At 31.9% G+C, this 19,736-nt stretch overlaps 1 protein-coding gene across 4 annotated transcripts in view; it reads right to left on the bottom strand.

The window, feature by feature from the left end:
* Positions 1–19,361, bottom strand: part of LOC124365705 (high affinity cationic amino acid transporter 1-like) — a 61,521-nt gene extending 42,160 nt beyond the window's left edge. For 2 of the 4 annotated variants that reach the window (XM_046821646.1, XM_046821645.1), the window contains exons 1-2: positions 19,157–19,361; positions 3,515–3,747 (exon numbers count right to left, since the gene is read on the bottom strand). In XM_046821646.1, the coding sequence (XP_046677602.1) occupies positions 3,515–3,740 (226 nt within the window). In that variant the 5' untranslated portion in view covers positions 3,741–3,747; positions 19,157–19,361. The remainder of the gene's footprint in view (positions 1–3,514; positions 3,748–19,156) is intronic. The other 2 variants (XM_046821644.1, XM_046821643.1) reach the window with 2 other exon arrangements.
* Between the last annotated feature and the right edge of the window lie 375 nt (positions 19,362–19,736).

Below are 19,736 nucleotides of genomic sequence, written 5' to 3'. Positions count from 1 at the left end.
CCCTAATACTACTACTGACAGAATCTAATGCAATATTACTGGGTGATCTGATGGCTAGCCCTAATACTACTACCGTACTGACAGAATCTAATGCAATATTACTGGGTGATCTGACAGCTAGCCCTAATACTACTACTGACAGAATCTAATGCAATATTACTGGGTGATCTGATGGCTAGCCCTAATACTACTACTGACAGAATCTAATGCAATATTACTGGGTGATCTGATGTCTAGCACTAATACTACTACTGACAGAATCTAATGCAATATTACTGGGTGATCTGACGTCTAGCCCTAATACTACTACTGACAGAATCTAATGCAATATTACTGGGTGATCTGATGTCTAGCCCTAATACTACTACTGACAGAATCTAATGCAATATTACTGGGTGATCTGACAGCTAGCCCTAATACTACTACTGACAGAATCTAATGCAATATTACTGGGTGATCTGACAGCTAGCCCTAATACTACTACTGACAGAATCTAATGCAATATTACTGGGTGATCTGATGTCTAGCCCTAATACTACTACTGACAGAATCTAATGCAATATTACTGGGTGATCTGACGGCTAGCCCTAATACTACTACTGACAGAATCTAATGCAATATTACTGGGTGATCTGACAGTCTAGCCCTAATACTACTACTGACAGAATCTAATGCAATATTACTGGGTGATCTGATGTCTAGCCCTAATACTACTACTGACAGAATCTAATGCAATATTACTGGGTGATCTGACGGCTAGCCCTAATACTACTACTGACAGAATCTAATGCAATATTACTGGGTGATCTGACAGCTAGCCCTAATACTACTACTGACAGAATCTAATGCAATATTACTGGGTGATCTGACGGCTAGCCCTAATACTACTACTGACAGAATCTAATGCAATATTACTGGGTGATCTGACGGCTAGCCCTAATACTACTACTGACAGAATATAATGCAATATTACTGGTTGATCTGACAGCTAGCCCTAATACTACTACTGACAGAATCTAATGCAATATTATTGGGTGATCTGACAGCTAGCCCTAATACTACTACTGACAGAATCTAATGCAATATTACTGGGTGATCTGACGGCTAGCCCTAATACTACTACTGACAGAATCTAATGCAATATTACTGGGTGATCTGACGGCTAGCCCTAATACTACTACTGACAGAATCTAATGCAATATTACTGGGTGATCTGATGGCTAGGTCTAATACTACTATTGACAAAACCTAGTGCAATATTATTAAATTCTGTTGATTGGTTTTAGTTACAAATTCCAGGGAGAGATCTACAGTTATCATGTCTTTGATCAATAATTTCCTCAAAATCCATTAAAATACTCAACATTTTATTTCATTCACAATAATGAAGGATGTATCTGAAGGCATGTTTTATAGTAGTATGTATACTAATCATAATAGTCTAATGTTCTAATGGTACAATTCAAATATAATGATTTAACTGATCTGTTTCATACATTTTATATGTGTTATATATTTCAGGAAACTTCATTGATAAATCAATGTTTTACTGTATTCAAATCTATATTACTAGTGACAATTGCTTAGTAAATAAGCGGTTCCAAATAGGCAAATCAACGAGTGATAACAGTATAAAAATACTGTTCCTAAATATTCAAGGCCTCACTAATAAAGTCACCATCCTTGAAAGTTTTTTATCAGACTTACCATTGAATTGTTTGCCTATCAGAACACTGGCTAAATAGTGTTCTGTTCTCTTTACCCATGGTTTTCATGGTGTCAGCTCCTTTGATAGGATTGATCATATAGGAGGAGGCTCGCTGATATTTGTACTTAACTCGTTCCTATCTAGAACTCGTGAGATAAGCCGTTTTTGCTCACAATTCCATTTTGAGGCACCAGCCATTTTCGTGAATCAGATACATATTATATTAGTTTCTATCTATCATTCACCATATGGTGACCCGAACATTTTTTTTAGGCCTTAGATTGCCTTTTAATCACCTTATTGCCTGGAAGAGTTACACTTTACTGGTTGGTGGTGGTTTAAACAATAAATTTTATATAACAAGCAGCAACGGGACTGTTTATAAATTTCAAAATCTCTTAAAACAATATAATTTTTACTGTCTAACCTACAATCCAACTCGTCACAATAACTGCTCATATAATGTCTTTACAAATAACAAATATTCAAAACAACTCCGCTCGCCATATTTCGATCATAATAGTATCCTCCTTGATTTGAGAAATCTCTCACAACAACATTTTTAAAACAACCAACCCATTAGTACTGACAATAATTTAAAACCTTTTCTGTCTTCAAAATCAATTACCAATCTATGTATGAAATTAGCCTCAAATGACTGGGACAAAATAATCTGTGAGTATAAAAATTGCAACCTTCCTTCATAAAACTGTTCCAATTGTCTTAAATAATACTTCTTACTACAGAGTTTTGAGAAAGAGAAAAAGGAGAAATCTAAATTCATATAAAGTAAAATATGATTGATAAAACTCTGATTTGGTTAAAATTAAGGGCAGTTAAAATTAAGCCATCACAAAATTTCAAAGAATGATTTCACCTCTAAAAAAAGTTTTAAAAAACTAAAAATAGATTACAAGCAATCCGTAACTGCAACAAAGCTCTCATATTATGAAAATCAAATAACTAAAAGTCAGAATAAGTGCAAGGCAGCTTGGAAAATAATTAACAAAAATAATTCAACTTATAATTCCAAACACAGTACACCTAATTTCAGCCTAGACATTTTCAATCAGTACTTCATTGACTCTGTTACAGAAATAAAATAAAATGAATTCTTCCAACAGCTTAAATAAGTTGCAAAGAAAATGCAATGTCCAGCTACCATTTTAAACCTTTTGGTGGATTGAAATCACACTGGAAAGCTTTATTAATGCCTTAAAAAATCAGAATTTATACTGATATTTGACACATGATGTCTTGAAATGAACTGATGTATATGTAGCTAACACAATTCAATGACGGTTCAAGTCATTCTATGAGATTTGGCTGAACAATATTAAATATTTTTATAGTGATCTGATGGGTAATCATGATGGCAACAAAAAAATAATAGAATAAAGAAAAAAATCATAAAATTTTAATTAATATAGAACGTTTATTTGAACACTCCTACGAAACCTAAGTTAATGAACAAAGACGTGAATGTATCGTGGCAAAATATTTTTAGTAAAATTTAATCTGTAGAACTTTAAATTTTGGATAAAAGTCCATTTCTACATAGACAACAATGAGTTCTACTATAGTATATGCCCAACCATGGAATTTAACTAAGTGTTTTTATATGTCAATTTCTTTTATTTGTCTGTCTATTTGTCTGTAGGTCATTTCAAGAATGAAATGAGCTGTAGATTTGAAATTTTGTATGCAATCCCAGTGAAGCCTGTTACACGACAAATGTTGTAGTGTGCTTCTACCTTGTGTTTAAGAGAATATAGAATTATTGCCATAAATTTAGATAAAACTTACCTGCAAGGACGGAAACGATAGCTGCGTATAAGAACGAGAGGACTACACCAGGGCCTGCAATATCTCGGGAGACGATACCAGGAAGCACGTACACTCCCACCCCCAGCGTAGAGCCGACACCCAGTGCGATCAAGTCGACAGTAGACAACACCTTGCCCAGCTCTGACTGTTCTCCTTCCACTGTGTCGAGCGCCTTCCGACGTGACAATGCATGCCCCAGCCCCATCCTGCCTCTACCAGAACACAACAAAATTAAACTTATCACTACGTTAGTACACAACTGGTTGTTCTTTTGTTTTGTAAAAGCCAAGATGAGAATCAATAAAATTCGAGATCGGCATTACTGACAAAACCAATTTTTAAATATTATTGTTAGAAACAGCCGGTCCTACCAATTCTACAATTCTATTAGGGGGGGAGGGATTTGGAAATTTAGCAAGAGATCAAATAATTTCTGATAAAAGAGAGTAATTTTAATGCATGTACCTTAGAGTATACCTATAATGTGGCAACACCTCTGTCCTATACAAATTTCTGTTGTATACCTGAAGCGTTTTACAAGGTCATACCCTTGATAGAATAGCCTATTTCCTTTTTGCGGATTGAATACAAAGCGATATAAGTTCGGGAACGAGACAGAAAGAGATCGGGTTGTATAGAAGAAGGAAGTCTGTCAAAGGGGAGGATTTTAACTTACACTAAATCATATTATAGTCTTGTCCCAGGCTCAGACTCTACACATACACAGACTATATCCTAGTTTACTCGTATTTCACAAATTTATATTTTTAAGGTCAAATAAGACATCATTCTCTAAGACAAGATTTTCCAAAAATGCACCCCTAAGTAACTATGGCACTTTAAAATCATATTTACTGAGAAACGCTACGCCATTTAATCAAATGGTATTAAAGAGAGAATTTAAAATCTTTTGTTAGCCATGACAAAAATAAACAACTGGGAAGTATAAAATATACCAAAAATTCTACTTTTCAATATTCATGCTGTCAACTAAATGCATGTTAGGGCCAGAATGTTGTTATAATATAAAATTATGAATGATTATCATTTCATCCAAACATTTACATTTCATGAGACCCACATAACAGAAATCAAACTTTAATTGAAAATGAAATGTCTCACACAAATAAAATTTAATTATTATTATTGGAGTGTTTATTTTTAAATCAATTACTAAAATTTATTAGAAAAAAGCTTCTACAATGTATTTATCAAACAAATTTCTTACTTATTCATGTATCTTCCATAGCTACTGTAATTAATCATTTTACTATTTTACTGCTGAAATCAGTAATAGAAGACTCACTTTTCAGCAAACTATTTAAACTTCAAGCTGTTTTGGAGAGTTTGAGTTATCTGCCATGTTAAAAATCAAGGACTAATAGTGCCACTGAGTTTATCTTGTCGTTTTGGAGCACTTCAAATTCTTATCTCACAGAAATAGTCAATGGCTAACGAAATTCCTCAGATAACTTACTGTTCACTACTATATCGTAAAGAAACAAAATCCATAATTTAACTATTATAATATTTTTGTTTTACTTAGTTACAATAATTGAATATACCCAAACACTCCAAATTATTGTTATGGATTTATAAGTTAGCCTTTAAAAAACAAAAAATATTCATTGTTCTCAGGAGTAATTTTAAATTCATGTCTTTTTTGTAAAAAGAGGTCAATGATAGTTCCGATACAATAGCTCAACCTATTCACCCACACCCAACTTTCACAAAGGTCTGATTCTTGTTCCTAACTCACAACCACAACAGCTGGCAAATTAAAGTTAGAATTAATTTTACAATTGCATATGTTCAGTACCAAATGACATTTTACATATCGCAATACGACTGCACAACACCACTGTTACTCAATGGAAGAAGTGTTTGAGAACTTCCATGCAAACTAAAAACTTGAAATTTGGCAAGCATTGGGTTTAAGCTCAAAAAATTTAAAAAAATCAAACAATATCTCTTCTTATGTTAAGACTACTTTTAGGGATTCTGATTTACGACATTTAAAGTAATAAAAATAATAATAACTATTTCTAATGATTCCATAAAATAATGTTGTACACAAAATAAAACAGAATAAAATATGGAAATTTAGTAGAAAATCACTTTTTAATAATTAAGAAAGTTATGAAGTTTTATAAAATCTAGTATGAGTTTTGAATCCACATCATGAAGATTCGTCACAAATTCTAGAGTTCTGAACTTGTGCGTGTGTGTGTCTGCGCATCAAAATACATGTTTAAATGTTGAGAGTATTTTTAATTTGCTATAATTACGATTCTATCTTTTAAATTAGATTTTTTAATGGTTCACCCTCAAGATAAACATATACTGCCAAATATACCACCTATGAAATTACTGTAGTTATGTGTGTATAAATTTCATTGTATAATATTTGAAATTTTGTTATAAAACAACACAAACTTTTGACCCAAACCAAATGATTGGGCCTTTTTCAATCTCTTCTTTGAAAACACAACAAAACATTATTTCAAGACTACTATGAGATGTTTTTAACTTTTGGGCTCAAACTGAAATCAATGAACACTCTCACACATAACAACAATAACAGCTCAAACAAAGCTCTTTGTTCACCTTTTTATTTTGAGGACATTCTATTAGAAGTTTATAAAGAAAATGGGCATAGGATAAAATTCTGAGTGTACTATAAAACCAAAGTATATGAAATTGGACATGCATTGCAAATGTTAGACAAGACAAGAGTAGAAACCAGAACACTTTTAGTGTACAGTTTCTTTGAAGAATGAAGATACAAATGTGTAAACTGTAAAATATGGCTCAAATATTCCAAATTACCTCAACAATTTTGAAGAAAGTTTCTAAAATAGATTAGTATTTTCTAAATTGTATTTATTGGGATTAAAATATTTTTTATTTGCAATAAACAATAAGTGCTAAAGCTTTGAAACAGTGCAGTTTGAAACTAAGGACGAAGGTCTATGAGAATGCAGGATGGCATATATCCGTTAATTCTTCTTACATAAAGTAACATATTTTCCTTTCCCTGTGAGGTTTTATGTCTGGTTTGTTTATACCTTCCAGATAAACCTACACTGGGTACACCAAAATCCGAAATGTCAGGAGCATATGTCAAAACTTCTGGCCCATTAGTGGCACATCAATAACCACAAATTTCGAGATATTGAGATAAATGGGTTGATTCACTTATGGTCTATTTACTGCAGAAGATGGACCATTGAATTGAGTGAAGCTCTCTTAGTGTTCAAGGTTGTTGCTAGCCTGAATATAAGGAAGTACGGTTCCCTACCCACTTTCACCACAAAAGGTTGGAACTGAGTTAGCCTCCCCTACCCACTTTCACCACAAGAGGTTGGAACTGAGTTAGCCTCCCCTACCCACTTTCACCACAAGAGGTTGGAACTGAGTTAGCCTCCCCTACCAACTTCCACCACAAGAGGTTGGAACTGAGTTAGCCTCCCCTACCCACTTTCACAACAAGAGGTTGGAACTGAGTTAGCCTCCCCTACCAACTTCCACCACAAGAGGTTGGAACTGGGCTAACCTCTCCTACCCACTTTCACCAAAAGAGGTTGGGACTGAGCTAGCCTCCCCTGCCCACTTTTACCAAAAGAGGTTGGAACTGAGCTAGCCTCCACTACCCATTTTCACCAAAAGAGCTGGAACTGAACTAGCCTCCCCTTCTTCAATGGTGAAATGACTGAGATGTAGTGCCAATGTTATTCATGGGATTTTGACAGGAACTTACCCATCCTGTCACTCCGGAAGCAAACAAAAGGATTCTTTTAGGACTCAGTGCAGTAAGAAGTATTTAAGGTTCTTGTCCTAAATTAACAACAAATTTCCTATGAAACAGGACACTGGGGAAACAAGTACATAGGGACTGACCAGAAAAGCAGATTGACATACTCCCTAGCTTATACACAAGGTAATAGTTTAACTTTGATAAACTTTTCAATACGGCATACTTTTTTGATTATATAAATTATATTCTAGTACTAAGAGGTACAATGGTACAATGGTTATCTAAAAACATTGAAAGAAAAAAAAATATGTTAAAAATCTTTTCTCCGAAATTAAAAATTGACAAATATGTTTCTCAACTATGACTAGCAGTATGAACATCTTCCTGGAATTCCATTTAAAAATTGATGCCCTCTTTGAGCTAGTTATGTAATGTGTATGTAAGTAATGTGTTATGTAATGTTTATGTAAACCCTAGAACTGCAATGTCTCATTATTAATTTCCCATCCTAATTGGATGAGCCTATCAGGAAGCCTATAACTCGAGGGGCTAGGAAAATTCAATTTCTGTCGGTCTGTCTGTACGATATCTTAAGAACGAACTGACCTATAGACTTGAAATATTCTATCAAGCTTCATTTTTATAAAAGCAACAAACATTGAGTTCGATGATGGTACATCACTTCATTGTATTTGTCTGAGAGATAGTAAAACTTTTTACATTTGTATTATGGGTAACCGTGATAGTAACAAGAAAATGACAGAATAAATAAATTTGTAAACAAACTATGCTATCATATGATATTTTGACATGTAACGTAATAAAACATGAAATTTCAGATAAAATCTCAGTAGAGTAAGTTACGAGACATTTGGTTAGTTAATATTACTAAATTCCAAATTAATTTCCATTCCTCAACACCACACCAGTTACAGTACAGTACACAGTAGCTACAGGAAGTCAGTTATGTGATCACCAAATGTCAAATTTCCTTTTACATTCTTTACAAAATTAAATCAACTGTTTCTTGTAGATCATCAGTCACCTCCTGACTTCAATCACTAGCAACATAGGAAGAACTGAGTTAATTTATTATTTTGTACCATTCCAAATTTTCTTACTATCAGAGTATTTTGAATAGGTGGCATACATTTTATTAATAAAAAACTCTGTAAAAGTAGTTTTTTTTTTACCTCTTTGACAAATTTAAGACATCTCATAGCGAAGAAAATATCTTTGGTAAAAAAAACTTTTTCATACTCGAGCTAATGGTACTCGTATACCATTTCTGACTTAAACGAGAAAATTACTCAAAATAACTCAAATTGAGAAAAGTATAATTTGTCAATTTTATCAATATTTAATCTTTGAGAACTTTTATACATTTTAAATTCCTTATCCTAAAAGAACTTTATCCCTATTTTGAAAACTATTATATTATTTTTATTTGACAATTTTTATTTCATAGTTGAACATTTAGACTTAAATTTTATTCAATGTGCATGCTTCAGATCTCATCCCATATTTTTGTTGCCAGCTTGATCAATCAATTATTAACCCGGATCACTCGCGCTGTTAGGTTGAACCTAACATTGGTAAATGGAGTACAATATTACTAGTCAAAGTTACTATATTTTTCTCGTCTTTTTGTCTATTCCTCGTTTGAAGTGTCTGTGAGCATGTTTTCGCGCGAAAAGAGTAAGTTCCGTGTGGTGGGGGTAACTGGTGGGGAGGGGAGTGTAGCCATACGCGCGCTGTTAGTGCCAACCTACCGCGCGAGTAACGATGTTGTCTCATTTGTTAGGTGCTACCTAACGAACGCGAGTAACTGCGTTTAGTGTTTTGTTTTGTGTTCAACTTTAGTTTTTTTTGTTTGATTTAATTTTAATATTGTGGTGTAGTTAATCTGTTTGCTTGAAACTAAGTGACATTTATAAACAGATACTTAAAAATGAACAATGAACACATTTTGGGTTGGTTAGAAGAAGAGGAGAATTTGTTGCACGATGACGTGTCAGATTTGGATGCAACAACTGAAATTGATGATCAAGACACCAACTCAGAGCAGTCAGACTTCGAGAATGAACCTAATGAAGTTACTGAAAGTGCTGGTCCATGTGAACCCAGTGTTACGACACCACCTGTAAGTAGGCCTAATATCTATCATTAGTCTCTAACTTACAACCGTTACTATGTAGGAAGAGACCAAATCACGGGATGGAATGTACATGAACCTCCCAGTTCAAGAACACCTAGGCAAAATATAATTACAACACTACCTGAGTAAAGGCTATGGCACGTCATTCTAACACAATTTATGACACGTGAAATTGTTTTTTCCCGACACGTTAATTGATGAAATAGTACGTTGTACAAATGAACAGCTTGTTAGTTATGAGCCAAAAGTACACAAGAGGAGAAAAAGACTGCCCTCAAACAGATTTTTGCGAATTACACGCATTTTTTGGTATTTTGTATTTGGCTGGTGTCAAGAAAGGTAACCATTTGAATATTGATGAGCTTTGGGCAAATGATGGCACTGCTCCTGATTTCTTTGTGGCTACGATGTCTAAAAAGCGTTTCCAACACTCATTCAGGCCATAAGATTTGATACGAAGAGCACAAGACCTGCCCGATCAACTAAGGATAACTTAGCACCAATACGGGACGTGTTTGAGGCATTTGTAAAAAAATGTCAAGACACCTACAATCTAGGTGCATTAACAACTCTAGACGAAATGTTGGGAGGCGTTTTAGGGGGCAAGTGCCAATTCAGGCAATATATTTCCAACAAACCCCGCGAAAATACGGGATAAAGATTTACGCACTGGTTGATGCAAGGACTTTTTTTACAAACAACCTCGAGATTTATCCTGGAAAACAGCCTCCAGGAGAGTTTTGATTTAGGCAATGATGTAGTGAGTGTTGTAAAACGTATGATAAAACCCATTGACAACTCCGGAAGAAATGTTACAATGGATAATTATTTCATGGACATACCATTGGCTAATTGACCTCTATGCAAATCACAGACTTACTGTAGTAGGAACTGTTCGTAAAAATAAGCGCCAATTGCCTTTAGAACTCACGACCAATTTACGTGAACGTCCAGTAAAGAGTACTATATTTGCCTTCTCCAAAAGCCCAAACAACTGTATGCTAGCCTCATACATTCCAAAGAGAAATAAAAATGTTTTAGTCGGATCAACCATGCACAAACAAGGAGTGATTGACGAAGAAAGTGGTGATAATTTGAAACCAGAACTAATCACATTTTACAACCTCACAAAAGGAGGTGTAGATGTGGTTGACAGAATGAAAACAGAATATTGTGTTTTCAAGGATTAGTAACAGATGGCCGTTCACTGTATTTTGTTCTTTGTTGAATATTGGAGCCATTAACAGCCAGATAATTCTGAAGAGTAACACAAACATTCTAATGCCCCAGACGGAAGTATTTAACCGAGTTGGCTAGAGCACTTGCAATCCCCCACATTACAAGACGGTCATCACTGACGAACTTATCAATTTCACTTCGCCAAAAAGATCAAGAGCATTGTGGGAACACCTGCAACACCAGCACCACCTCCAGAAGACGGACAAAAACCCCGATGTGTATACTGTCCTATTAGAAAAAACAGGTATACACAGGCCAGATGTAGTGGTTGTAACCACGCAGTATGCAAAGAGCATATTTCTTCTACAGTGCTGACATGCTTCCAGTGCGCAGCTGCAGAAAAACCCTCATGATGCAGAGTAAATGATCAAGAACACCTTTGTGATAATCAGAGACTGTACATGTTTATGTAAATGTACATTTTAAGAATATTACAATGTTTTTGTTTTATTTTGGCACTCGAGGCATTTTTTCAAACTGCTCATATAATCAATATGTATATTTTTTTATAAACAAACCATTTAAAATGTTTCATAATAATGAATGTACTGTTTTAAGATGCAATTATGTACAATAAACACAAAAAAAATTTTGAGTTTTTATTCAATATTTTGTTAGATTCAACCTAACACGCGAGTAACGGTGTTAGTCTAAAAACACGCGAGTGATCCCGGTTAAATAATAAATTGCATGCATTTGATAATCAAAGCAAATAACTATTGAAGCGACTTTTCAGTATTCCCCTTTTTGTAGATAAAAATCTCTTAATTTTTCCATAGTATAAAATTTAACATAATAAATTAACTCCTTTCACTACTTGTAACAGAATTCAGCTTGTGTTTCCATTGACCTAATTACAGAATTATAGTATAGCTTTAAGTAAACATCCAATAATTCAATTTGACAAACATTTTAGAACCGATACAAAATACTTATATTATCTTAATACCATGTTTCAATATATATTTGTTGTAATATTGAGATTTTCAAATACAAAATTCAAAAAATATTTGATCAGCACTATGTACTTTAGACTCTTACAAATAAATAACTTGTTTATCAGGAATTGGAAATGTACTGTAGGTGTTAACATTGTTCTTCTATTAATACATTCTTACATTGGTTACAACACAGCAAACTTATATTACTTACCAATGGATTTCTGTTGTGTAGAAAATCAAACTGACTAATGGTGCATCATGTCTTATACTAAATGTAATAACTCCAACTCACAAATGTGGCTAGTGGTCCAGGGCATGGACTGAGACATGGCAGCTATCTATCAATACGGTCCAGAGTTCTTTACTGTTTGCTTTGGAAATATTTGGGAGCATAAGATAACCCACTACATACTATTACTCTCAATGGGAAATTCCCAGAACTACTGCAGGACGATTCATTGTGGCACACAAACAAGAGAAAGGTGGAAAGTGGAGCAACAAAATAAACAAATTTTCAATTTATCTTCTTAATAAGAGGAAGATCTAGCAGTTCATCCATTAATATTGTAGTATATTTAAAAAATAAGTACTCACTAATGCTCAATTTAAACAATAAACTGCTCTAGTCATCTCTGTTTTTATCAAGGTAACGGTGAGAAGTCTTCAACAACAAAACACTACTATATTATTCTTTGACCCAAAAACACTGTCTCAACATAGATTACATAGAAATGTCTTATAGTGTCGGATAACCCGAAATACAATGTAGTCAAATGTTTAAACAAAGATGTTTTCGCTATATTTTGGGGACTATTTGTTTATTGAAGCATTTTGTTTGTTTATGGTGAATGACTGATAAATGTTTTAGTAAATGAATGGAATAGTGCTCCCTTACCCCAAATGTGATTTTTATTCCAGAGGTAGAATACAGTTCTCTTTTAATATATACCAACTCCATTAACATCAGAATGCCAAAATCTTATCCTTACGAACTTCAATCAAATCCACTTTTATCCCAACGTTATACTGGTTCTGTCACTCTGTTGTGATCGGCATCGTTAATCTTAGTTGGCTGAAGAATTCTCTTGACTCTGAATAATACTACTTTCTCTTTTGTGGATAAAATGGATTTATATATCAGCAGCTTTCATGTTATAACTAGCCTGACATGCTTCTCCCTCTTTCTCTTGATAGGTACTACAATTGGGGCTATTAACTCAGTGATCGAGTCTTTGAGGAATAATATAACCGTGAAAAGAATAAAACGTTTTAACTCCATTACATGGTTTTCAGCCAACCAGGTCACTGCTTAAACAGAAGCATTTAGCTTGAAACTTCATTATTATTACAGTCTTCATTATTATTATTACAGATTATGATGCATTGCATTAGGCCTAATAAAAGTGGTAAAATTAAAACTGAATCAATGCAAAAAAAAAAAAAAACAGTATTCTAGAAATATTAAAAACAACTTTAACCCTTTTTGCTGCCAGGGGATTTAACCACTGCATGTTCCAATATTGCGAACCCTTTTACCAGAGGTGTCTTAACATGAGGTTGAGTGATAGAGAGGGCTTTATAGCTCTAACTCCACCTCTTTAATAAAGGTATTTTTCATTTGTTCATTCATTCACTTCATTAATAGATGTGTTGTTAAATTTCGTAAGTTTTCATATTGCAACATGAGTCACCAGTGACTCATCAAGATGCCCGTATTTTAATGCAATATGATTCTCTGGTAAATTATGAACTTGGTGAACTGTCATGAGTCACCCGTAACCAAAATTGAATTGTTGAATAAACCATAACAAACATAAAGATACACCCTGTAGCTTGGCCAGTAATGCAATAATGTACCAGACAATGACAGCAGCTCATATCAGCACGAAGAAGAGATACAACTGGGCATGTCTGAGTCCCGGACTATTTTTGTAATCCCAGAATTTCAGAATTAAAAAAGCTCAAAGTCTTACTTTTCATTTAGTAACATAAATATAGAAACAAAATCTTTAAAAAAATATTTACACATTAAATTATTTTATTCACAATGTAAAAATGTACTAAATATACCATCAAGAAAAAAACTGTTAATACTTAAAATAATTTTTCATCTAATTAAACATAATTACAGTACAAATACAAAATCTTTAAAATGAATACAGATGACTATTGTCATTCTATTTACTTTTTTTATTTTATTTTTGTTTTAAATATATAATAAGTGCCTGAATTTAATAAGATAAATTAAGTTACCTGTATTTAAAAAGTAAGAGAACAAACATAAAACACTACAATCCAATTTGGTAAATGAAAGTTCCATTAAAAATATAAATAATTCAATTAAATAAAATCAAATATTTTTAACACTTCCTGATATTGCATTGAATACAGTTTAATCTGTTTGCTTAGCTTGCAGGCCTACAATATCCTTGCTATTAAGTGTTTGTTTCATGTGCTCAATGATTGCTGTGCATTAAAAAAAATTAACAATTTAACTGATAAAACAAGTAAAGAGTAAAAAAACACTTTTGAAATATAACTTTATTTTTTCGAAACCAAAGGTTTCAACATCCAGCGATTCCACTAATAACACTAACAATAATTTATTGTTATTACAAGTACAAATAATAATAAAATACCATATGGTGTTTATATGCAAATATTTACAATTTTTTTTAACATTGTAATATGTTTGACAGTATTTATTTTAAATATATTAAATAAAAAAAAACAGTAAGAGTTAGAAAACAAATTTAAATTACTTGAAAGTTCCAATGATCCAATTCTTCATCGAGAAACCAAATCTTCTTTTAAAGACCAACAACTAACTCAATGTGTACCTTGTCATCAGAAACATTTTTAAAAAGAAGAAATTAATCTTTTAAACCAAGGTTTAAACTTTAAACTAACTAGTAGAAAGGACCATTAAAATATCATTGTTGATATAGGAAGTAACATGCAATATTTAGATGACAGTAAAAAGCCACCATAAGATCTGACATAGGTACTCAACCTTATCAAAGAATCTGAACGAAAATCATTCCTCGTAAACAAATAACATACAATACAAAAAATAACACAATAAAACAGTCTTAAAAAGAAGAATCTGACTTATTTGAATGCTGACAAAAGTAATACTGTTAGTTATAAACAAAGAATATCGTAAAAGAGTTGAACAAATTTTAAACACTGGACAATACAATATCCTTCTGAAAAATCTAATCCAAAAGTTCTAAATCAGTGTCAGAAACTAAAAAAACTGTACAAATTTAACTGACTACCAATTATAAAAAAACTAGAAACTATTTAAATTTGAAAAGTTTTTAAAATATTTTACAGCAAATATATATATATATATATATATATATATATATATATATATATATATATATATATATATATATATATATAAATCATAAAATAGACCATTTAATGAATTTATGTTAAATCATAGGATTTTCCCTTATGTGAGATGTAAATTAATGTATGTATGTTTTTACTGAACGGGGTTGACTGGTGGCCAATGGAAATGGGAAGGGGGGGGGAGAACTCTGATGGCACAGGGGCGCATAATTACTAAATTATAACCTTTTGAAAGAATAATACAATTTCCGACACTGTCATCGTTATATGTTACAAAAAGTGGCAAACAATGGCAAATGTCTGAAATACTATTATCTATTCAAACTATCCATCGTCAATAACAAACTTTAAATTTCTTGTTTATCTGTTGAAGATGGAGCTTATATTTGTTTTTCATATTTTAATCACTATACTGAAAAATTACAACAAACAATATTGTATAGCGTGCTATCGAGAAGCCTACAAAAATAAAAAGTTATACAATATTGGCTCTTGTTTATCATATTATATAAAGTATGTATGAAACATTATATATTTAAACCCTCCTGAATAGAGCCTAAAGTTGTCAGATAGTAAAATATAAACATTGCAAGTAATATATATATCACTTCACAATATTTGTATACCTCTTTGAGGAGTATAACTAGTTTTAACGTTATTTTACAGTAATTTTTTTGGCTGCAGTATAATAAGCAGCCACTATGACAATAGAATCAAATATCGATTAGAAATATCTAAACTATTGAATATAAAAACATTTGACCTATAGATATTCATAATTAATTAATAATTTCCAGCTGTTTTTACTTTACAGATTAAAAATATTGTTTAATGCAATCTTAAAAGCCTATAACATAATTTAGTTTAACTTTATTGTTTCAAAATAATTAACACAAAATAAAATCATGTGTATGGTATTTGAGTAATGGCCGGCCACATGTACAATGGTGATGTACATGTGTTATTTGTGTCACAAGGTGTCAGAGACGTTTATCTTTCAAAATAGTAAAAAGTAACTAAATGTTACACTGTTTTGTATGTTACATTTTATAAATATAAAGTAGCCGTATATAGTTTTTTTATTCATTATAGAATTATTAATTTTTAAGATATATAAAAACTACATATAAAAAGTATACTGTAATTTGAAATATGATATAATGAAGTTTATTCCACAATAATTCAAATTTACAAGACATTGCAATAATGGAATAATACTAACCACTGTTACCAGTAATTGTGGCTAGTTAACAAATTTTCAATACATAATAAATATAACATATTTGAGTTCAGTTCAGTATACTGTACAATTATTAAGGTTGACGTGCAGCTTTGCAGTGTTTGTGGCGTGTCTTGATGTGGGGGAGGCGAACAATACATAATATAAGATAAGACAGTTACAATTTTTTACAATGAGCCTAGACTTGTTTGCAATGGATACACCGTTTAAAACTACGATTACAGAGTTATTTGATTTTATATATAAAAGTACGCAGTTTAATATTTAATACAAATACAAAGGCAAACAGATACAATACTCTAATAATACTATAATACTTAATTAATCATACGTAAAATTTTAATCATACGTATAATTTTAACAAATATTTTCCTGTAAACAAGTAAGTTCTTTTTTATCTAAAAGCCATATTTTTAGTTTTTTACAAAAAAGGTTTATATTTTCTATTTCTTTAATTTCAGTAGGCAACTTGTTAAAATACTTCGGTCCCAGATATAAGAATGATTGTTTTATTATAAACTTGTTTACTTTTGGTAACATGAATAGTCTGAGTTTATTACTACGCATATTATAGTGGTTCCTTGAGAACCCTCTGTTGCCACTTCTGCAATAAAAAAGTCGTAATGTTTTAAAAGTGAACAAATGTTGTATAGGGAGGATGTTAAGGTTTTGGTAAAGAGGAAATGAAGATAGTAATGTGGACTTTTTTAGAATAATGCGTAAAAACATATTCTGTGTTCTTCTCAAGTTGTCGATAACTGTTTTTGACCCACCTGCCCAACAGACAATGCCATACTGCAGTCTAGAGTGTATTAGTCCATAATACAAACTACGCAGCAAGACTACGTCACAAAAGTTTCTTAAAAAATAAAACTTACGTAAGTTATATTTTATTTGATTATGCAAAAGGTTTCCATATGTGCTTTCCATGTTAGATTTTCATCAACATTTATTCCTAGGTATTTAAAAGAGCTTACTTTTTCAATGATTGCACAGTTACAGTTCAACATATTATTACAGGTATCGTTATGGTATCTTATTGGAAAACGGAAATCGAAAGTTTTGTGATCAAAATTTATATATTTTGTTTTGTTTGTATTCAACATCATTTTATTTACTTCACACCATTGTTTAATAATATTAAGGTCGTGAGATATATGAGAATAAAGGTTGTCTTTAATTTTATCAGAGTATACAAAAGCAATATCATCCGCAAAAGCAAATATGTTGCCCTCAAAATCCCGATTCAGTAGATCATTTATGAAAATAATGAATAGATTTGCAGCCAAAACAGAGCCCTGGGGCACTCCGGCCTTAACAACCTGGGGTGAACTTAAATGATTACTTATTCGCACTTGTTGGGTGCGACCCGTGAGAAAACTTGAAAACCAATTTAATGCTACACCTCTACAATACAATTACAATTGCTACATATCTACAATTTAATTTGATTTCAGTAGTTATAGTGACAATTCGTTACTCACTAAACGATGAATCAATATTCATGAATATCAATGAATCGATAATTGCTGAATGAATATCGATGATTCTTTAATTATGAAAAGGTATTGATTGTTGTGGTAGGCACTTACTATGCTGTAGTCCATTTTTATAAACTCAAAAAAGTATGTACACTATGGTGTTATTGGTATATCAAGAAGTGCTTATGCAGCAAATATAGTAAATTTGCTACACCTCATTTGGGTAGGGTACGATAAGCGGACCCCGTTTTTTATATAGAAGAATGTAACCATCAATACCTAATATTCTCATCTCAAATCATAGACTATAAATCAACATAAAAGTATCTATAGTCCTCAATTACAATCATACATTTTAAATTAAAATATGAATTTAATATTTACAGTGGTCAAACAAATTATTAAAACCAAAATTAGGAAAACTGAAGACAACCATATTTGCTCCTCTCATAGTTACAGTTGTTTCTTTCCCACAAATTTCACATAATGGGTTTTTCGGTACAAATCCAACATGTTGAAGCCACAAAAAACATGTCTTATCATCTTTCAAAGCAATGTCATGTAGTTTTCTAAAATTAACTGCCATTTTTAATAATCAAATATTACTTATGTAAATTTTAAAAATTACCTTACGTGTATTATTTGAAATTGTTTACAGCTGTTGATATAGATTATTTAAGTTAATTATTCAAAATAATTAATCAGTATCGATTGATTATATCGATGGTTATGATTAAGTAATATCGTTTGCCAATTTTGATATAAAAAAACCAAGTCCCCTTATCGTACCCTACCCCTTCATTTGTTCATCAAGACAAGTTCTTCCATTTCCTTATCATTCATAGATGTCTTAAACAATTTTTTGTATATTTTATAATGTATGTATGATTTTTAACTATATTTTTATAAAATTACTTTTTGAATTATTGTATCTAAAAGTACACTTAACCCTATGTGTCTTCTGTGTAATATAGCAACTTCTGCCATAGGACGCAGTAGTTGAATAAAGAAATGGAAAAAAATTACTTATACGAAAATAACTCATATGAAAAATTACTTGACGAAAACTTGTGGTTCCAAACGGCATCCACCAGCAAACAAATGTAACAATGATAATCGATATATGAAGAACAATAAACAATAATAAGCATAACATTACAGAGTTAAGTAATAGTAATAATAATAAGTAATAATTTAAGTCAATAGATTTAACTTTTTAGCAAATCAGATTTTAGCTTATCAATAAAATACTACTTATTTAATTAATAATAAAAGATAATATACTGCTTAAAGATTGGTTAATTCAAATTTGTTACATAACAAATAACCTGTTAGTGAGTTAGTTTGAGAAGAATCACAATGCATTATTACGTAATTGAATAGAAACAGATGAATGGTTAAATAAAGTTATCAGCCAGTAAACTAAAATCACAATAATTTACCAATTATAATTGTTGTAGTAAAAAATAGTATTCCATTCAAACCACTTGTTGATGGTGGCGGGCACTACACTGTCGGTAAACTTACGAATCACAATATTACGACGTCAAAATCGGGAAGTGATTACCGATTGGGCAGCCAGTACCAACATGAATATTCTCTCAAACTGCTTAGGTTGAATTGGCGGTCAGCCAAGACCGACCGCACAGTGGTTAAAAAGTCCTCGTTTTGTGTAAAAACCTGTTTTTCAACTATAACATTCAAATGTTTCACAATTCGAATGTCCTTTGTAACGTTTAATCGAATAACAAATTTTGAGATAATCCGAAATTTGGATCTTCTATGTATTGTCATTATGTTGTTATTGTGTAACATTTATTTTCAATTTATGTATTTGGGTTTATACATTAAGAAATAATGCATTGAGAATAAGGACTAAATGAGAAAAAAATCGATCTATCTGCATTTTATATAGACTAATTTAATTGGCTGAGTGTTAGTGAAATTAGTTACTTTTGTAGCTGGCAATAATTATCTCCAGTTTTTTTGTGTCCGCACGATATACGGAAAACTGATATGCTT

The sequence above is a fragment of the Homalodisca vitripennis genome, chromosome 7, assembly GCF_021130785.1.
Source record: "Homalodisca vitripennis isolate AUS2020 chromosome 7, UT_GWSS_2.1, whole genome shotgun sequence".
Classification (NCBI taxonomy): domain Eukaryota; kingdom Metazoa; phylum Arthropoda; class Insecta; order Hemiptera; family Cicadellidae; genus Homalodisca; species Homalodisca vitripennis.
The sequence above is the reverse complement of the archived record's forward strand: the minus strand, read 5'-3'. Positions and strand labels throughout refer to the sequence as shown.